We start from the raw sequence: 17720 nt of genomic DNA on the forward strand, positions 1-17720 counted from the left end.
TTTCTTTTTACTTGAGCTCTTGGTATCAGCTCCTCATTTTTTCCTCCCTCCCTCATGAACCCTTGATAATTTATAAATTATTATTTTTATATCTTACATCGAGTACTGTCTCCCTTCACCACTTCTCTGTTGTTTGTCCCCCTGGGGGTGGGGGGTTGTGTTAATATCAATCATTGTGATAGGATCCCTCTTTCTCCCCCACCTTCCCCTACCCTCGTGGTATGGCTAATCCCATTATTGTTCCTGAGGCATTTATCTGTCCGGGATTCTGTGTGGAGAACTCTTATCTGTACAGAGTACAGTGCTCTGGTCTAGCCAGATTTGGAAGGTAGAACAGGGGTCATGATAGTTGAGGGGAAAGGAAGCATTAATGAACTAGAGGAATGTTGTGTGTTTCGTCGGTGCTATACTGCACCCAGGTTGGTTCGTCCCTTCCTTGTGACCCTTCTGTATGGGGATGTCCCATTGTCTGCAGATAGACTTTGGGTCTCCACTCTGCCTTCCTCCTCTTTTGCATCATAGTGTTAACTTTTTCAATGCAATTGTAAATACAGGGCTTTCAAAAGTACTAATTCCTGCAAAAATATTTTAGGGTGCACAGCCTTGGGTTTTTGCTCGCTGCTCCTCTGCCCTCCTTGTGAGAGCTGTGGTGCAGACTAGGGGAGGGCTCCAGTCTGCCAGGCAGCTCCCTGAGCAGTCAGAACAGACACACTGACCAGTCCTCTGCGCACTTCACAGCTAGAGAGCAGGGGCCCTTCTTTCTGCCCATGAGAAGCTTTCAGGTAGCCTCTGTGTGTGGTGCTTGTTCAGTGTTCTCTAAGACACCCAGTAGGAGCTCTAGTTTGGACCAGACTGAAATCCAAGTCTTAGAGGCCACTCCCAGACTTGTGAGAGCAGACACAATCAGCAGTCCGCCAGTAAGGTCTTTGATATTTACTCTGGAGCCAGAGGTAGATCCAGACCCGCCTCTTCCACAGGAGAGTGCTGTGTTGGCTGGGACTCCACTGCAGCCATTTGGCTGCTGTAACTCGGGGAGGAGGGGGGGAGGGAGGGGATGACAGAGGAGTAGAAAAAGATCCTGTCATTTAAAATTCTTTCTCGTCTTCCTACCGTTTGTTGCTTGTAGTTGCCTCAATATGCCTTCTTACAGGACTGACTTCAGATATCGAGCTGCTCTCCTTGATGCTTTGGTGAAAGATTCAGAATCATCCACCTGTCTATCCCAGTATCTTCCTGGAAGTGCTCCTCTTGAAAATGAAAATGTGTAGGTTCCATTTTCAGTTATTTTTGCTGTTTGTAGGTATGAAGACACTTGGGCTGCACTTCACAGAAGAGCCAAGGAATGTGCAGATGCCGGAGAGGTGAGGAGTGGCCTTGTCCTGTACTGGTGGGAAGTTTTATTTATTCAGTGGAAATGCTAGGGTTTTTACTATAAGCTTCGACTAAAAGGTTTTGCAAGATATTTAAAAGTGATTATGAAATTCCCTTTAAAAAGCACATTTTTATAATGTCATAGTGAAGTAATCTCAGTTTGGTTAGACTTAGAGAGTTTATTAATGGTCACCTGTGAATAGCTGGTTCATCTAGTTATAGTTTTTAAAATCATTTTATTGTGGGCTCGCACAGCTCTTATCACAATCCATACATGCATCCATTGTGTCGAGCACATTTGCACATCTGCTGCCATCATCATTCTCAAAACACTTTCTTTCTACTTGGGTCCTTGGTATCTGCTCATTTTCCTCCTCCCTCCACGGCCCCCTCCCTCATGAACCCTTGATAAGTTATAAATTATTATTATTATTTTGTTGTGTCTTATACTTTCCGGCATCTCCCTTCACCCACTTTTCTGTTATATGTAGATCCTTGTGATCAGTTCCCCTTTCTACCCCACCTTCCCTACACCCTTCCAGTATCACTATTCTCACCACTGGTCCTGAGGGGTTTATCTGCCCTGGATTCCCTGTGTTTCCAATTCCTCTCTGTACCAGTCTTGCCTGAGTTGTAAGGTAGAATTGGGATCATGATAGTAAGGGGTGGGGGAAGGAAGCATTTAGGACCTAGAGGAAAGTTGTGTGTTTCATCGTTGCTACACTGCGCCCTGACTGGCTCGTCTCCTCCCCACGTCCCTTCTGGAAGGGGATGGTGTCCAGTTGCCTACAAATGGGTTTTGGGCCCCCACTCTACATTCCCCCTCAGTCATAATGATATGATTTTTTGTTCTTTGATGCCTGATACCTGATAGTTATATTTTTTTATTAATTTGAATGTAATGCTTTTTCAGTGTATAAAAGCTGTAATCTCCTTGCATTCATTATTTTAAGAATTTAGTATTCTTTGGTCAAAGGCAAGAATTTGCTCAGTTTACCTAAATAGTTTGCTTAAGCAACAACAATAACAAAAACCCCATGCTCACTGAGTCCATCTACTCTGACTTAACGTGACCCTCCTAGGGTTCTTGAACCCATACATCTTCATAGGAATAGATAGCCTCATCTTTCTCCTATGGAGCAACTGGTGGTTTTGAACTACTAACCTTATGATTAGCAGCTCAATGCTTGCCTCAAATAACAAAAATATGGAAACAAGCAAACAGGAAGAAAATTTTCAGTGGTATCCTCAGTTCACCTAGAAGAGTTGTCCATAGGTCCTATTTGTATGGCATATGATGATTTAAAATTCTTTGTCATTTTAGTTATTTGATACCTGTATGTGTTAGGCTGGGTTTGCTAGAGAAACCAATCATTGGTGCTTATATATACATATAAGAAATAAATTTGTATTAAGGAAGTGACTCACACCATTATAGAAGTGGACTGGTTCAGTCTGACTCGAGTTCATGGCTCAGATATTAAGATGGAGGTTTTTCCTGATTTGGGTGGCCGCTAGGGCTGATGAACCAGGAAGCAGGAATATTATAGCTGATGGATACACATGCAGGTGAGTTCAAGGTCGACAGGTCAAATGGTAGTCTCTGATGACTCTCAGAGGTGACAGACAATATAATAGGCCATTGGCTTAAGTCCAGAGAAGCAGAGGTCAATTAGCCATAGACAAGATCCAGACCAGAAGGAAGCGAAGAAACGGCTCTACAGCGTCTGCGTATGTATGGAGTAGGCCTCACCGCTGAGAACACATCAACAGGCTGTGACCTGAGTAATCGGATACATCCCACCTTATCTTTCCTCAACGGCTTGACTTCTCACAGCAGATGCATACAGTTGATTGCATTATGTTAGATCACATCATGGGGCAGAGGCCTCAACGACTTAACTATTGAGAATCCTGGGCCAGCCAAGTTGACACAAAACCTAGCTGTCAAAGTATACTTAAAAAGGTGTATCAAAACAAAACAAAAAGGTTTATGTTCCAAAGTCAAATACTGTTTGATACTGATTTCCACAGAATTTTATTTCTTTCTAAAAGACTTTTGTGATTCTTTCATGTCATTGAAACAGACTTTCTTCATTTATGTATGTTAGTGAGGCTATCATTGTTATGTAGAACATGGGAATACATGTGCTGAAACTTAGACATCGGTGTTTCTCTTAGGAAGTACTTAAAAGAGATGACTTGTGTGTTCTGGCCATAAGGCCGAGGAGATATTTGAAAACTCTACCCCACTATAGAACACTTAAATGCTAGATAGATTTAAAACTTTCAATTCACTAATCTCACAAAGGCACCCCCCAGATGAGCAGGGAACTGAAATGAGAAGAGTTTAATCAAAACAAAAACATGGAAGCTGGAGTGGAATGTTAATGAAGATGCTGACATATTTATGATAGGAAAATTTGAATGCTTCAACTTCAGAATACCAAATGTTGCTTATAGGGAACAAGCTGAGACTCCTGCATCAATTAGTTATTGGGCCTTTGGTGTGGCTTTACCCCAGTGAAAAATTACGCTGGGGGAAAAAAATCAACTTGCTGGGAGTTGTCGGTCAGGAAAGGTGTCTTCTTAATAACTTTGTATATATGTAGCCTTGGGATTTCTCACCATGGCTCCGATTACGTGAGTGAGACATTCTGATTTATATCCTGTCTGATCAAGGAACCCCTGTATCAGTATGGAAAGGTCACAGCTGACTGACTGTGTGCTTGGACACCAAACAGAACAAGCACAAATCCTCCACGAACTTTTTCTTAACCTAGGCTTCAGGAACCCCATAGGTCAGGAACCCCATAGGTCAATTCCACCGTGTGAACCTGGAATTTTAAACAAAATTACCCAGCACACAGAGAAACAAACCATTAGAAGTGTGAGTCACTAGAACCCAAAATTTAGCTTTAGAACCACAAAGGACTTTAGATATTGTGCTTTAAGATATACTCTTATAAATTGGTATGTGTAAAATGTTTATAGAGACAAAGGCATAAGGTGTAAGGCACTATCAGACATTATTTTCAAGGTCACTGAAATTAGTGACTGAACGAATCTACCGTATATACTTGTGTATAAGCCGAGTTTTTCAGCACAAAAAATGTGCTGAAAAACTGGGGTTTGGCATATATACCAGTCAGTGGTACCCCAGTGAGGTGTAACATCTCGCGGGTGATTGCCGTTCCTCCACTGTTCATTCAAAGACCCGCTGACACTACAGGCCTTTGAATGTTTGTTTATTGACATGGACGGCTCCAATTCATAGAAGCACCCGTAGTTATTCATTTATGCCAACAACTGAACTGGTAAGGATGTGTCTGTGACTGTGCTCCATCTCTCCCCTCTGGTCTCTATGTTAATTCATATCCTGCATTTCCCACCCTAGGCTTATACTTGAGTCAGTCAGTTTTTCTGGCTTCTCAGGTAATAATTAGGTACCTCGGCTTATACTCGGGTCGGCTTATATTCAAGTATATACGGTACTTAGATATAACTGAAGAATTAGAGAAGAGCCAAGGAATTTACCCAGAAAGCATCTCTGAGATTTAAAAAAGCAAGGAAATTGAAAGAGGAATAAACAGAGTTGATTTTTAAAGTGATCTTTATTTAGCAAGGCGGAGTTTCTACTATTTGAAAAGTTACAGTTTCACATTGTTTAACCTAATATATCTAATAAACATTTTACAAGGAGAGAATTTGGGGGAAGATAAATGGTTAAGAATTTTCCAAAAATGAAGATATGCAAATCTTTAGATTCAGTGTACAACAAGCAAACAAGATAAATAGTAAAGCAACACCTGGACACTTCATATGGGAACTACCAAATTCCGAAGACCAAAATATCTGAAACAGCTAAGAGAAAAGATGGATCCTTTATACAGAATGCATTTCACCTCTGACGTCACTAACTGTTGATAAGGATGAGATTAAAAATAGGACAGTTTTTTTAAAAACGTTTTATTAGGGGCTCATACAACTCATCACAATGCATACATACATCAGTTGTGTAAAGCACATCTGTACATTCTTTGCCCTCATCATTTTCAAAGCATTTGCTCTCCATGTAAGCCCCAAGTTAACAGGAAATGCAACTCCAGCAACTCCAGGCAAGCCTGCTGTCAGCTACTCCTCTCAGTGGAGGCTTGTATAAGAGGTGAGGTGGTTCTCTCTCCAGTCTGCGCTGGAAAGCAGTAGGGAGCTGTCTTGATTATTGGGAGAGTGCAGAAATAGGCAGCTTTCTAGCCCGTTTACTGTAATTTAGTTCCTTTATTTCAAACATTGTGAATTCCTAGAATATTAAAATGTTGGAACAGCCATTCCGCTAAAAAATCTACCCCCTTATTTTAGTGAGATTCAATAAGAATCAGTTGCATTTGGATCTCAACTCCTAAAGAATCTTACTCTTGAGATGTGTAAATTATTGTGGGTTTTTTTCCTTTTAATAGCTGAATGTTGAGCTCAGACATTCACATATGAAGTTCTAGTATATTTACTTCTGCTATACGGTGAATTTTGAAATAAAAAAATATTATTGTACGGATGTGAGTTCATGCCACCATGGCCTCTTTTGGCCCTCTCTAAATCTTACTGTGGGCCTGTCCCCCACTCAACCGTGTGAAGACCGAAACAGAATTGTCTGGGAGAAACTGAGGCCTGTCATTTTCTCTTAGTCTTCAGGAAAGGAAGATAGAATTACCTCCAGCTAGGCTAGTATCAAACTACAACCCTACCATTAGGAACGCTGTACATCTCAAGCCCCTTTTAACCTCCTTTTCTTCTTCTCCGGCAACTGAACAGTTGCCTCAAGAATTCCTTCATAGCCAAGGACCCTGTATGTAATGAGTCATCTCATTTAAATGTACACGAATCCCAGTGTATTCTAAATGCCTTCGAGAACTTTCCTGTTAAGAGAATTCCTTTTGTAATGCTTAGAACTACCTGTTAATTATGGTTTTTGTTTGTTTTCTTTTCAAATTGTTAGTGGTAATTTCCCCCTCCCTCCGCCTTCTATCTGGATTTTCAAATGCATGGTTTACTTACAAATAGGGTATACTTAGAAAGAACTTCTCAGGTCATTTCTGAATTTCCTCCCCTCTGGGTTAAACTGCAGTGACATAAGCAGCAATTTGAAGTTGCCTGCACTCAGATCAAGCTGGTTTTTTCCCCAAAGAGAATCACCCGCAGCCATGTTCCCAGGTAGTGGAAGCTCCGTGGAAGGATGGCTGTAGCTAACCTTGACCAATTTTCATGTTGCCCCCCCTCTCCTTTGGCTTTCTCTTTCTGCTCGGGTGCTGCAGCTGGTGGACAGTGAGGTGGTCATGCTCTCAGCGCACTGCGAGAGAAAGAAGACCAGTCTCAGGGAGTTACAGGAGCAGCTCCAGCAACTGCCAGGCCTAGCAGCCGATCTGGAATCCATGACTGCAAACCTGAGTAAGTTCTCTGCTTCTTTGCATGATGTTTAGAATCGAAGATAATGTGGGTAGAAACTGGGTGGGATGTCAATCTTCATAACTCACTGCACTGCCAGAGTTGATTCTGAATCACAGTGACCTTGTAGGACAGAAAAGAACTGCCCCCATTGGGTTTCTGAGGCTGTACACCTTCACTGGACAGAGAGCCTCATCTTAATCTCTTGGAGTGGTTAGTGGGTTTGAACTACTGACCTGTGGTTCAACAGCCCAATGTGTAACCCACGACATCCCTTTCAAGCTTCAGAAGAGCAGATATATTCTTGGCTAATGGGAATTTCTGGAAAGCTGTAAGCTCTAACTGATTTCATGTTCTGATTAACCGAGGATTAGCCAAAGATAAAAATTCATTTACTAAATTGTAGAAATAACTTCTAAAACATACCAGTTCCATTCAGGAAGCAGAGTTACAATTTTGTGAATTCTTAGAGTGACTCGGCGCTGTCTTTGATGGGCATTATTGATGCTCTCTTCATCGAAAAGTATCGCCGTAGAAAATAGAGGGGCTGAGATGACTTTGTCCTGGCTTTGTGATGTGCTTGCTTGTAGTCACTGCTGTGGCTTTTCACGTTCCGTGTCGGCCGTGACTTCCTGCCTTCTCCACAGACTGGTGAGAGCAGACAAACCAACTCAGTTAAGTGAGAGAACTTACTTGGCTAAATTCATAACCTTGTTGAAGTTTTCTTTCTTTTTTTCCTTGTTTGCATTTGGATGGGTTATGCTAGGTCCTTTATTGCTTAGGTTTATTCTCAGAAGATTACCTTTCATGTTTGACATGGCCACATCTTAGTCTCCTCCTGTGGCTGATCTAGCAACAGCTATTTCTCTTGGCGGGTTGGGGAGGGGGGCGCGGCGTGGCATTTTTTTACCCAAACTTATTAAGATGTGCGTGAAGCAGGAGGTGGGAGCCACTCACACAAGAGGGAAACTCTTGAGCTGCTCTTGACAAGTGAGAAGCTAAGGGACCATATCATCTCTTTCTGGGTTGCAGTATAATCTTGTTTAAAAAAAGAAATCAACCCTATTGACAGAACAAGTACTTTCTAAATCACAGACTAGTTTCTGTGAGTGAGTAAAATATGCAAATGGTGTTTGCAGTGTCCCCAGGGAGCACAAACGGAGAAGCTCGCACCTACTAACCAAGTCACGGCTGTTCAAGCCGACGCAGAGGCTCCATCTGCTTCCAAAGGGGCAGCCCGACAGCCAGGGAAGCACTGTGGTGGAGCGCACAGTTGGCCTGATGGCGGCCCGTCTGGACTTCGCCCTTTCCTTAATGTGCACCTGGATGTGTTTCAGCGCTCGGCTGCTAACCGAAAGGTTAGCAGTGTGAACCTTCCCCTAGGTGTCTTAGGAAAAGGGCCTGGTGGTGTGCGGATCTGCTTCTGAAAAGGTGCAGCCTTGGAAACCCACGGGACGTAGTTGTGCTCAGCAGCCCGTGTGTGGTGAATCCGCTCAGAATCCGCTCGACAGCAGCAGCTGTTAGTTTTGTTTCCACTGTGTCAGAGCTTGTTGGAAGCTGTGCAAACATGAATCCTCACGGCAAAGCAACAAAAGTTGCTTTTATCCTCCCCACTTCACAGATCCAGAGATGGAGCCGTGGAAACACAGGGACTGCTCAGGTGGCAGAGTTCTGAGGATGCACGTTCAGGAACCCGGCCTGTCTGGTGGCATCCTCAGCAGGGCGTGAGGTGTAGTCAGGATGGCAGCTCTCGGTCGGCCTGCAGACGGTGTCTTGTATGAACTTTAGTAGGGTTCCGGTTCATATGCGGTGGTTTTATTCCAAGTAAAACACGGGTGAGCATGTCTCTGAGATCAGTGAATGGCTGCAATGCGTTTTCTCAGTCATACACTTTCCCTAATCTTATTGGATGGCCTTCAAACTAAGAAGGTCCGAGTAAAACGGTGCCTTCTGAGGGGAATCTGCAGGTCCGCTTACATTCGAGACAGAGAGGTCAGCTTAGAAAGCTACGGTGACTGCTTCTGTAGGTCCCAAGAGGATAATCTAGGCAGATTTTCTTACAGGTCACAGGGCCAGGATGGGGCTTGGGCAGACATTTTAAAAGAAATAAAAACTGCATTTGATGAGCAAAGGGCCGGGAAGCCACTCTGAAGAAGTGTTCCCCATCGCGACAAGGCGCCTGCTCGCTCGTGGAAGGTGACAAGGACGGTCCTGTGGGAATCTCAGGGCGGAACTCATGTTACTCACCCGACAACCTTGCTCCTGCTCCTCAGATTTCTTGTTGCGAAACTCAAAGAGCATTTCAAAGGGACAGCATTTGAACCCCCTCAGGAACGCCACCATGGCTGTTTTGAGTCAGTTGAAGAGCGCAGAATTCTTTGGGGGGGGGTGCTAGAGAAATGGGGACGGTGCTTTTAGAAATGTGTAGACTTAGAGCAGTAGTTCTCAACCTTCCTCATACCGACCCTTTCATACAGGTCCTCATGTGTGGTGAGCCCCAATCAAAACATTATTTTTGTTGCTACTTCATCACTGTCATTTTGCTACTGTTATGAATCGGGTGACCCCCCAAAGGGGTCGTGACCCACAGGTTGAGAACTGCTGACTTAGATGGACGAACTATGAAGAAGCAATAGCTTCATATTTATATGTACATTTTTAATAAAACAAGATTAATTGACTTACTTTTTCTTTTTTTTCTGACTTACCTCAAGCTCTCTCAGGGCTTTGCACCTCTCCTACCTGCTTCAGTCATGGCCAGTCAAGTGAAGCTGGACATTTCACTTCATGGCCAAATTTGGGAAATGTAGGCAAAGTTGAGCAACACCTGGAACGGTAAAAAGTATGGGTTGGCGCCTGCTAGAAATGCAATCTCCCTCTTAGAGAAAAGGGCAGAATGCGAGATGCAGAGCAACCAAATCTCTTGTCCACCAGAGCCAGAAATGGCAGCGTCTGGCTCACAGATGTCAGCAGTTTGTGCTGCTTTGAATGCCTCCTGCCTCTCCATATCCCTGGCAGTCACCCAGTTTCTCATGTCGGACTCCTCAAAAGGGCTCACCACACCTCTACCAAGCCTCCCATTCCAGGGATTTGATCCATTAGTTTTCCCATCTGGCTATTGTTCAGATCACCCAAGTTTTAAAACGTTTAGCCTGTTGCAGTTTCTCTTGCAATGCCCTGTGGCCCCTGTGTTGTGTCATTTCTGAAGGTAAGATGTGGGAGAGCAGGTCTGTCTAAATAAGATAGGCTGGATGAACAATCTGGAGGAGAAAACAATGGGACCGACAGTTCTGGGGGGACATGGAAGAGGGGAAGGTGGGGGGAAAGGAAGTGATGTTAACAAACCCAGGGACAAGGGAACAACAAGTGATCCAAATTGGTGATGAGGACAGTGTGGGAGGCCTGGTAGGGCATGATCAAGGGTAATGTAACCAAGAGGAATTGCTGAAACCCAGGTGGGGACTGAGCATGATAGTGGGACAGGCGGAAAGTCAAGGGAAATAAAGGAAAGAGCTGGGAGGCAAAGGGCATTTATAGAGGTCTAGATAAAGACATGTATATATGCAAATATATTTATATATGAAGATGGGGAAATAGATCTATGTGCATGTATTTATAGCTTTAGTATTAAGGTAGCAGAAGGACATTGGGCCTCCCCCTCAAGTACTCCCTCAATGCAAGAATACTGTCTTCTATTAATTGGCATTGTATGATACTCACCTTTCCAACACAACCACTGAAGACAAATGGGTGCATAAGCAAATATGGCAAAGAAAGTTGATTGATGCCCGGCTATGAAAAGATACAGCATCTGGGGTCTTAAAGGCTTGAAGGTAAACAAGCAGCCATCTAGCTCAGAAGCAACAAAGCCCACATGGAAGAAGCACACCAGCCTGTGTGATTACGAGGTGTTGAAGGGATCAGGTATCAGGCATCATCAGAACAAAAACCATAGTGAATGAGTGGGGGAGTGCGGAGTGGAGACTTAAAGCCCATTTGTCAGCCACTGGAGATCTCCTTGCAGAGTGGGCTCAGGGAGGAGATGAGCCAGATAGGGTGCGATGCAGCAACGATGAAAAAGACAACTTTCCTCTAGTTCCTAAATGCTTCCTCCCCCACCCCACTATCATGATTCCAAATCTACCTTGCAGGTCTGGCTAGACCAGAGGATGTACACTGGTACAGATAGGAACCAGAAACACAGGGAATCCAGGGAGGATGATCCCTTCAGAACCAGTGGTGTGAGTGGCAATACTGGGAAGGGTGGGTTGGAAAGGGGAAACCGATGACAAGGATCTACATATAACCTCCTCCCTGGGGACGGACAACAGAAAAGTGGGTGAAAGGAGATGTTGGACAGAGCAAGATATGACAAAACAATAATTTATAAATTATCAAGGGTTCATGAGAGGGGGAGGGGCGAAGGAGGGGGGGAAATGAGGACTGATGCCAGGGGCTTAAGTGGAGAGCAAATGTTTTGAGAATGATGAGGGCAATGAATGTACAGATGTGCTTTACACAATTGATGTATGTATGGACTGTGATAAGAGTTGTGTGAGCCCCCAATAAAATGATTTAAAAAAAGATGTGGGAGAATGGTCTACATCATGGGGGATGTGAGAAGAGCTGTGAAAAACAGCTGTGCTTTCTCCTGCTGTTTTCCCACTTGTGGGTGTAGGAGCAGTTCTCCATCCTGGGACATCTAAGTCATGGAACTAGCCTCTGGATATTTGGGATTTCTTTTTAGCCACTTTCTTTTGACCTGTCACCTGCACTCCCCTGAGTGCTTGCTTTCCTATAACTTCCTGGGGTTGCTTTTTGGGGTTTTTTTGGCCACCTGAGAGTGATTTGCTTAATACTACTCTGCTACTTTGTTGCATTTTTGCCACCATTCTACTTATTTCCATGTTTGATTTTGCTTAGAAACTGCACCCTTTCTCCTGCTGCATTCTTGTTGCCTTTTAAGGCCCTGGAGCCCTCGGGACAGGTTTGTTTTTTGGTGATAGCTGATATTCCTTCTTAAATAAATAGGACATGCTTCCCAAATGTTGAGTTCTCTCTCTCAAATCAGAGAAAACCTACCACTTGAAGGGGGGAAGATAAAGCCAAAGGGCTTTCTGAAATACTCTCCTGGCCAGATTGTTGCTTGTGATTCATTTGAGTCAGTGGTTTTTTCCTAGTCGTGGTCTACCCTGTATTGGACACTGGTTTAATTCACAGTACTTAGAACTCTCTTTCTCCCCACTCTGTCCCCAAACCACCCCCCACTACCAATTGCCATTCGGTTGATTCCAGGTCATGTCAGAGTATGGAACTCTGACCATAGTGTTGCTTGGCTGCATTCCTCATGGAAGCAGGTCACCAAACCTTTCTTCCTTTTGTACATCTTCCCCCATCCCCACCCACCTGGGACCTAGATCGCTTAGACTAGAATCTTGAAGGCTAGGTTTGTCTTGTGGGGTTTGGGGGCTAATCTGAATGATCTATAAGAGCATTTGAAAAATATGGTACCTTTGGGTTTTAATCCGTTGCTGTTATTTGCTAATGAATGACCAAATGTAAGAAATGACAAAGCTAGGAATTCTAGAGGCCTGCTGTTTGCTCCAGGCGGCCGGTGGCACCGCGGTTCAGCGCTGGACTGCTGTGGGGTTTAGCTTGCACAGCAGAATAGTTGTGAGGGTAACCACAGAGCCCTGCGTGGGACAGGATGGCCAGTGCCGCCTTCTCTGTACTGAGGAAGGGTGATGAAGGGAGTGTTTGCATCCGGTTTCTAGAGACGGAAGTTTCAAACAGTACATGGGGAAATTCCATTACCTTGTCATCTGATTTTTCCGCAAACCTTTTTGAAGCCCCCTTGTACTCATCATTTGTGACAGAATTGCATGAAACGGAGAGATGCATGGGCAGTATTGATTTGTATTCTCTTGAACTTCCACTGGAGGGTAGTGTAATCCTACTCCTTTATTGGAGCTTCACAGATGAAGCTTTTTTTCTAAGAAGTGTGACCTGCTTTAGAGAGACTGATGCCCTTGTCCAGAACAGAAGAGTCTGGTAAACTTTCGGTAGCAAAGTAAATGAAGAGAATCAACCAATATACTGAAATTTCTCATTTATTTGGATCTCACCCCAATGCATGCTGGTTTTGTGTGTATACAAAATTTGAAAGGCCGTGTGTCAGGGGTCTGTGGTCAGTGCTTCATGAACAAGATTATCCCGTGCGCTGTCTCCCGTTAGACACGTGGCAGTACACTCCATGCCCCCATTGGGTCTGTAGTGGCTTTTGCAGGGAACACATCTCTACGAGTTCCCCTGTACCATAAATTCATAACTTGAGCACTCGAAGAACCTTATGGTGTTTTAGTACCTGGCCTCTGTGACCTGATTATTTTGTTAGGTAAGTGCTGTGGAATGATTAATTAATTTAAGTGTGCTTCATCCATTATATCAAGGGTTACAGTACAGATAACACCTATCGAAATGAACGGCACAAAGAAAATCCCGAACACAACCCCTCTTCCTCTGGGACGGTCTCTCACAAAGATCTGTGGGCTCTTTGAGCACAGCTGTCAGACGTCCCCGAGTGAGTTGTCATCATCAGATTCCACCCATCTTTTCCACTGATCACTAAATACGGCATATGCTGCCGTCCTAATGAGCAAAACGGAGAGCTTTGAGCTTCTTGTAGCGGTATCTTTTGGTCTAGAGGCCTGCTGCTAATGTTTTATGTACATGGCGCTAAGTTTGGTCACCACATGCACTCAGCTGTGTACCTCGTTTTATGATAGAAAATGAGCAGGTTGTGGCCGCGCCAGTTTACATAGAGAATTTACAGCACACGTGAAGGGGCTGCAGAAAGCTCCTGGAAAGCTCCTTCAGCCCTCACTTCCATTTTTCTGCCAACTTTTCAAAGCCCTTTGTATTTGCTTGCATTTGTATGCCTTGCCAATTCAAGTATCACTTAAAGAGCCCCACTTCGCGTGTTTAATGTAAGAAAGGGAGAGAATGTGCCTTGGTTAGCAGAACCCCCTCTGTGTGTGTGATTGCTGGCTTCCAGCTTGTCAAGAGGTGCCGTGGAAAGTGGCCATTGCCTCTGTGGCTTCTGCTCACGTGTTCCGTGGCACTGCGGTATGGCCATGCGGTTTAATGTGTTCGCATTTCCCTTCCCATGTTTCATTTATTCTTTGGCAAAATTTCATGTAGTCTGTTAATATTTAAATGACATGCACATGAATCATAGAGTTGCCTTCTTTCAAGTTTGAGAGTGATGGAATTTCCAGCAGAGCTTTTCTGATTGAACTTAATGGGATATATCAGGGGATTCAGAGATGCATCAATAGGGTGTTTAGGCTGGAAGCCTTACTGGCTCTCGAGGGAGATAGTAGCACACAACTCACTGTGTAACGCCAGCCGGTATATAAACTGCCTGCAAGGTTCAGAAGCCTGTGGAAACTCAGAAGAGTAAGCAAGCCTTGTGGGGCAGAGGGATCGCAGTCACCGAGCCAGAGAAGATAGCCTGGGGCTGGACAAGGGGACCCACAAAGGCACTTCAGGGACATGCAAAGGCCAAGGAGTTAAAAGACTCCACGAGGAATGGCATGTGACCCCGTTTTGCTATCAGGCAGAATAGTTGAAGGAAAGTAGCAGGCGGCGAGATGGTAACCGTACACTCTGGCTATCGGGCAATAGGTCCTTCATACTAAGGTGAGACTTTCCACTGGATTCCAAAAGGACCAGGTAGCCTTTGAAACTCCCTTAAGGGGTGGACACTGTATCAATTTGAAAGTAGCAAAGACAACCACCATGAACTGCCCCAGCAGTGTTAGCCAACCTTGGCAGGTCTCCACACGCTGTATGTGTGGCTGCTTGCCTGTCCAGGTGGCGGTGCGGTTTGTATTCTCCATAGTGGGGCCAGACCACTCACATGTGTTCATTTGGCCCCCGTGAGGGGCACAGAAGTGTGTGAGGAGGGCAGCAGGTACAGGATTCCTCTGGGAAGGATAATTGGTCTGCCTAGGGATCAAATTCATTCCCATGCCTGGTGTCTTTAGCTCTGTAGTCTACCTACTGAGCTAGGATCTAAGTGGTAATTGTCGTCTGCCCACCCCTCCCAAAAAAGGTGAACATTTTCCAATATAATTATTGACTCTGGCATATTTATTTTCTTTTTAGAAAAACCATTTTACATTTAATTCCCCTGTAAACCCTTTGCTGTTGAGTCAATTCCCACTTACCGGGACCCATCAGGACAGGGTAGAACTGCCCCATGGAAATTCCAGGCTTCGTTCTTTACAGAAGCAGACTGCCACATCCTTCTTCCATGGAGAGATTGGTGGTTTTGAACAGCTGACCTTTCTGTTAATAGCTGAGTGCTTTAATCACCACGCCACCCGGACTCCCCTTGTCTCACCACTACAAAACAAAAAAAACCTCTCACTGCCACCGACTTGATTCTGGCTACCCCCTCTGTAGGGTTTCTGAGGCTGTGAGTCTCTACAGAAGCAGACAGGGACATCTTTGAACTGCTATACTTTCACTTAGTAGTCCAGCTTAACAGCGTGGGGTTTTGATCTAAGAACATATGCTCAAATATAATTTACAATGTTTGTCAGGAAAAATGAAAATATTCCTGATATTTTGATCTTATAGGGTCCTAGCTCCACAGGTAGTGTTATATATCATGATCATTGTTGGGCAACTAAACTGTTTTAAATGACTTACAAAACCTAGCTAATCTTTATACAAATTTACTCTATATTCCTTTTTATTTTTTTTAAACATTTAACCATTAATTGAGAGTTTCACTCACTGCCATGGAGTCAATGCTGAGTCATGGCAACCGCAGAGGACAGGGTAGAACTGCCCCTGTGGGTTTCTGAGACTGTAAATCTTTACATGAGTAGAAAACCTCATCTTTCTCCCTTGAAGTGACTGGTGGTGTCAAACTGCTGACCTTGCAGTTAGCAACTCAGTGTGCCAAGTGCTGTTAGGCACTTTGCCTATGGTGTTGTTGGCTTTTTGTTTTGTCCCCTATCCACAGATGAGTTTTCTCTTCTCTCTCTTGACAGGGTTCCAAAACTTAAGAAAGGAAGAGGTATGGAAACAGGAAATTCAGGGCAGAAATGGAATAAATGATGTTTCAATGACCTGAAATGAAATGAGTATAAACTGTTGAATGGGAAACCGTTCTGCTCTGTAAACCTTCACCCAATCAATAAACAATTAGAGAGCTCCCAACAAAATGATTAATAATAAATAAAATAAACCACAACCACCACCTTCCCCCCAAAAAACCCATTTAAAGGCAGAGCTAGATTTCCACGCTTCAGAGCCAGCCCCTTGCTCCTGGGCAGCCCTTCATGCTAAGGCTAACATGCATCCCACTGAAAGAAATGAGAGGCTTGGAGTCAATGGATTCCATGTTCAAGTTAATGATTCTAGTCCTTGGCCAAAATCAAAGTAATGGAGCCTTTTAACTAATCTTGTTAGCTCTCCTGGCCCTTTGTCACCTGGGCAGAGAACTGAATGTTGCTTTCTTAGCGCCAGTAGGGCCAGCACCCGAGCTGAGTATCCCTGGCAGTTTTACATTCCATGAGGTAATGAAAAATAATCTAGCAGAATACCATTTTACCTAGTTTACCACATAAGTTCCTTATGTACTATTATGCCATGATTAAAATTTTAAATGCAATCGATTACTATTTAGATTTTGCAAATCGAATAGTTTCTGATAGTCTTTCCCCAATGACATATGTTTGCTCTTCTATGGTGGCACCTGAAGATAGACTCAGATCCATTATAAACTACGTGATTATCAGCCTTTTGCAGCCTTAGCAGTGGCTTATAAGCAGTACCTCGGTATATTGAAAGTCCACACATGAAACGTCTTTGAAGAGAAATTCTTTACCACTTGTCATCACAATTCCACTTTTGAATAAAATTTTATTTTAAAGACAAAACCATGCCTTTAAGCCCTCAGTCTACCCTTCTTCTACCTTCTACGTGGTAGAGGGGATGGGTTCTTTTCCAAATTCAGTGCCTTCCCTAAAGTCATATAAGAGTAATATCCTTTGAAAGTCTAACATATTACAACATGTGAATGCTTCTGGATTTAATAGCTATGTGGATCAAACATTAATTTAAAAACAGGCCTCATAGTTGACCCAGAATTGCATGATGAAATTTGAGGAGGTTGCTCTAGGGGTGCTGTGGGGGTGCAAGACCAGACTCTCTACTGGAAACCCTCAGAGGCAGATCTACTCTGGCTTATAGGGATGCAGTGCATCGGCATCCACTCAGCGGCAGTGAGTTTGGCTCTGAGCACCGATGCTCTGAGAGCTGGCTGAGCTTGTGACAGATGCTGTGAGCACTAGTAGGAACAGAGCAAGAGCCAGAGAGACTGTCCCCTCATTCCTCTGTGGCCCCCTCCCACTGGATGGCTGTACTCCAGACCTCGGTGTCATCTCTTGCTCAGATCTGCCCCCTCATCTGGGTCAGATGCCAGTCCACTGCTTCAAGTTCTTGCAGTGTGTCATGCAGGAGTGTTCGTGGAAACCCTCCCTTTCCCCCGCATGGTCCCGAGCACAGGACTGCCTTCCCCCGGTCCCCCATCTTCCTAGCCCCGTGCCTGGTACAGGACTGGCATATGTAGGGTGTGTTGGGATTACGATGCTGTTTGAGTCCTAAAAGCCTTCATTCCTAAACTTTCCCACTGTCCAAGCAACCCAGGACTCCTCACCCTGCCCCTCGGAGTCTTGGCATACTGGGCCTCCTCTCCATTGGCAGGCTGTGTAGTTCAAGAGGGACTCAGTTTTGATTCCTGTCTGCCCTTCACTAGCTATGTGACTTTAGCCAAGGCACTGAGTTAATCTCTGTAGGCTTTGGTGTTAAATCTCTTAAAAGTTTATTCAGCA

General features: G+C 44.2%; 1 protein-coding gene across 5 annotated transcripts in view; it reads left to right on the top strand.

Annotated features, from left to right (window-relative positions):
* The window catches only part of DTNBP1 (dystrobrevin binding protein 1), a 155024-nt gene that overhangs the window by 35052 nt on the left and 102252 nt on the right, over positions 1-17720 (top strand). For all 5 annotated transcript variants that reach the window (XM_075532451.1, XM_075532450.1, XM_075532454.1 and 2 more), the window contains exons 4-5: positions 1301-1361; positions 6681-6813. In XM_075532451.1, the coding sequence (XP_075388566.1) occupies positions 1301-1361; positions 6681-6813 (194 nt within the window). The remainder of the gene's footprint in view (positions 1-1300; positions 1362-6680; positions 6814-17720) is intronic.

Source organism: Tenrec ecaudatus, chromosome 1 (genome assembly GCF_050624435.1).
Source record: "Tenrec ecaudatus isolate mTenEca1 chromosome 1, mTenEca1.hap1, whole genome shotgun sequence".
Taxonomy (NCBI): domain Eukaryota; kingdom Metazoa; phylum Chordata; class Mammalia; order Afrosoricida; family Tenrecidae; genus Tenrec; species Tenrec ecaudatus.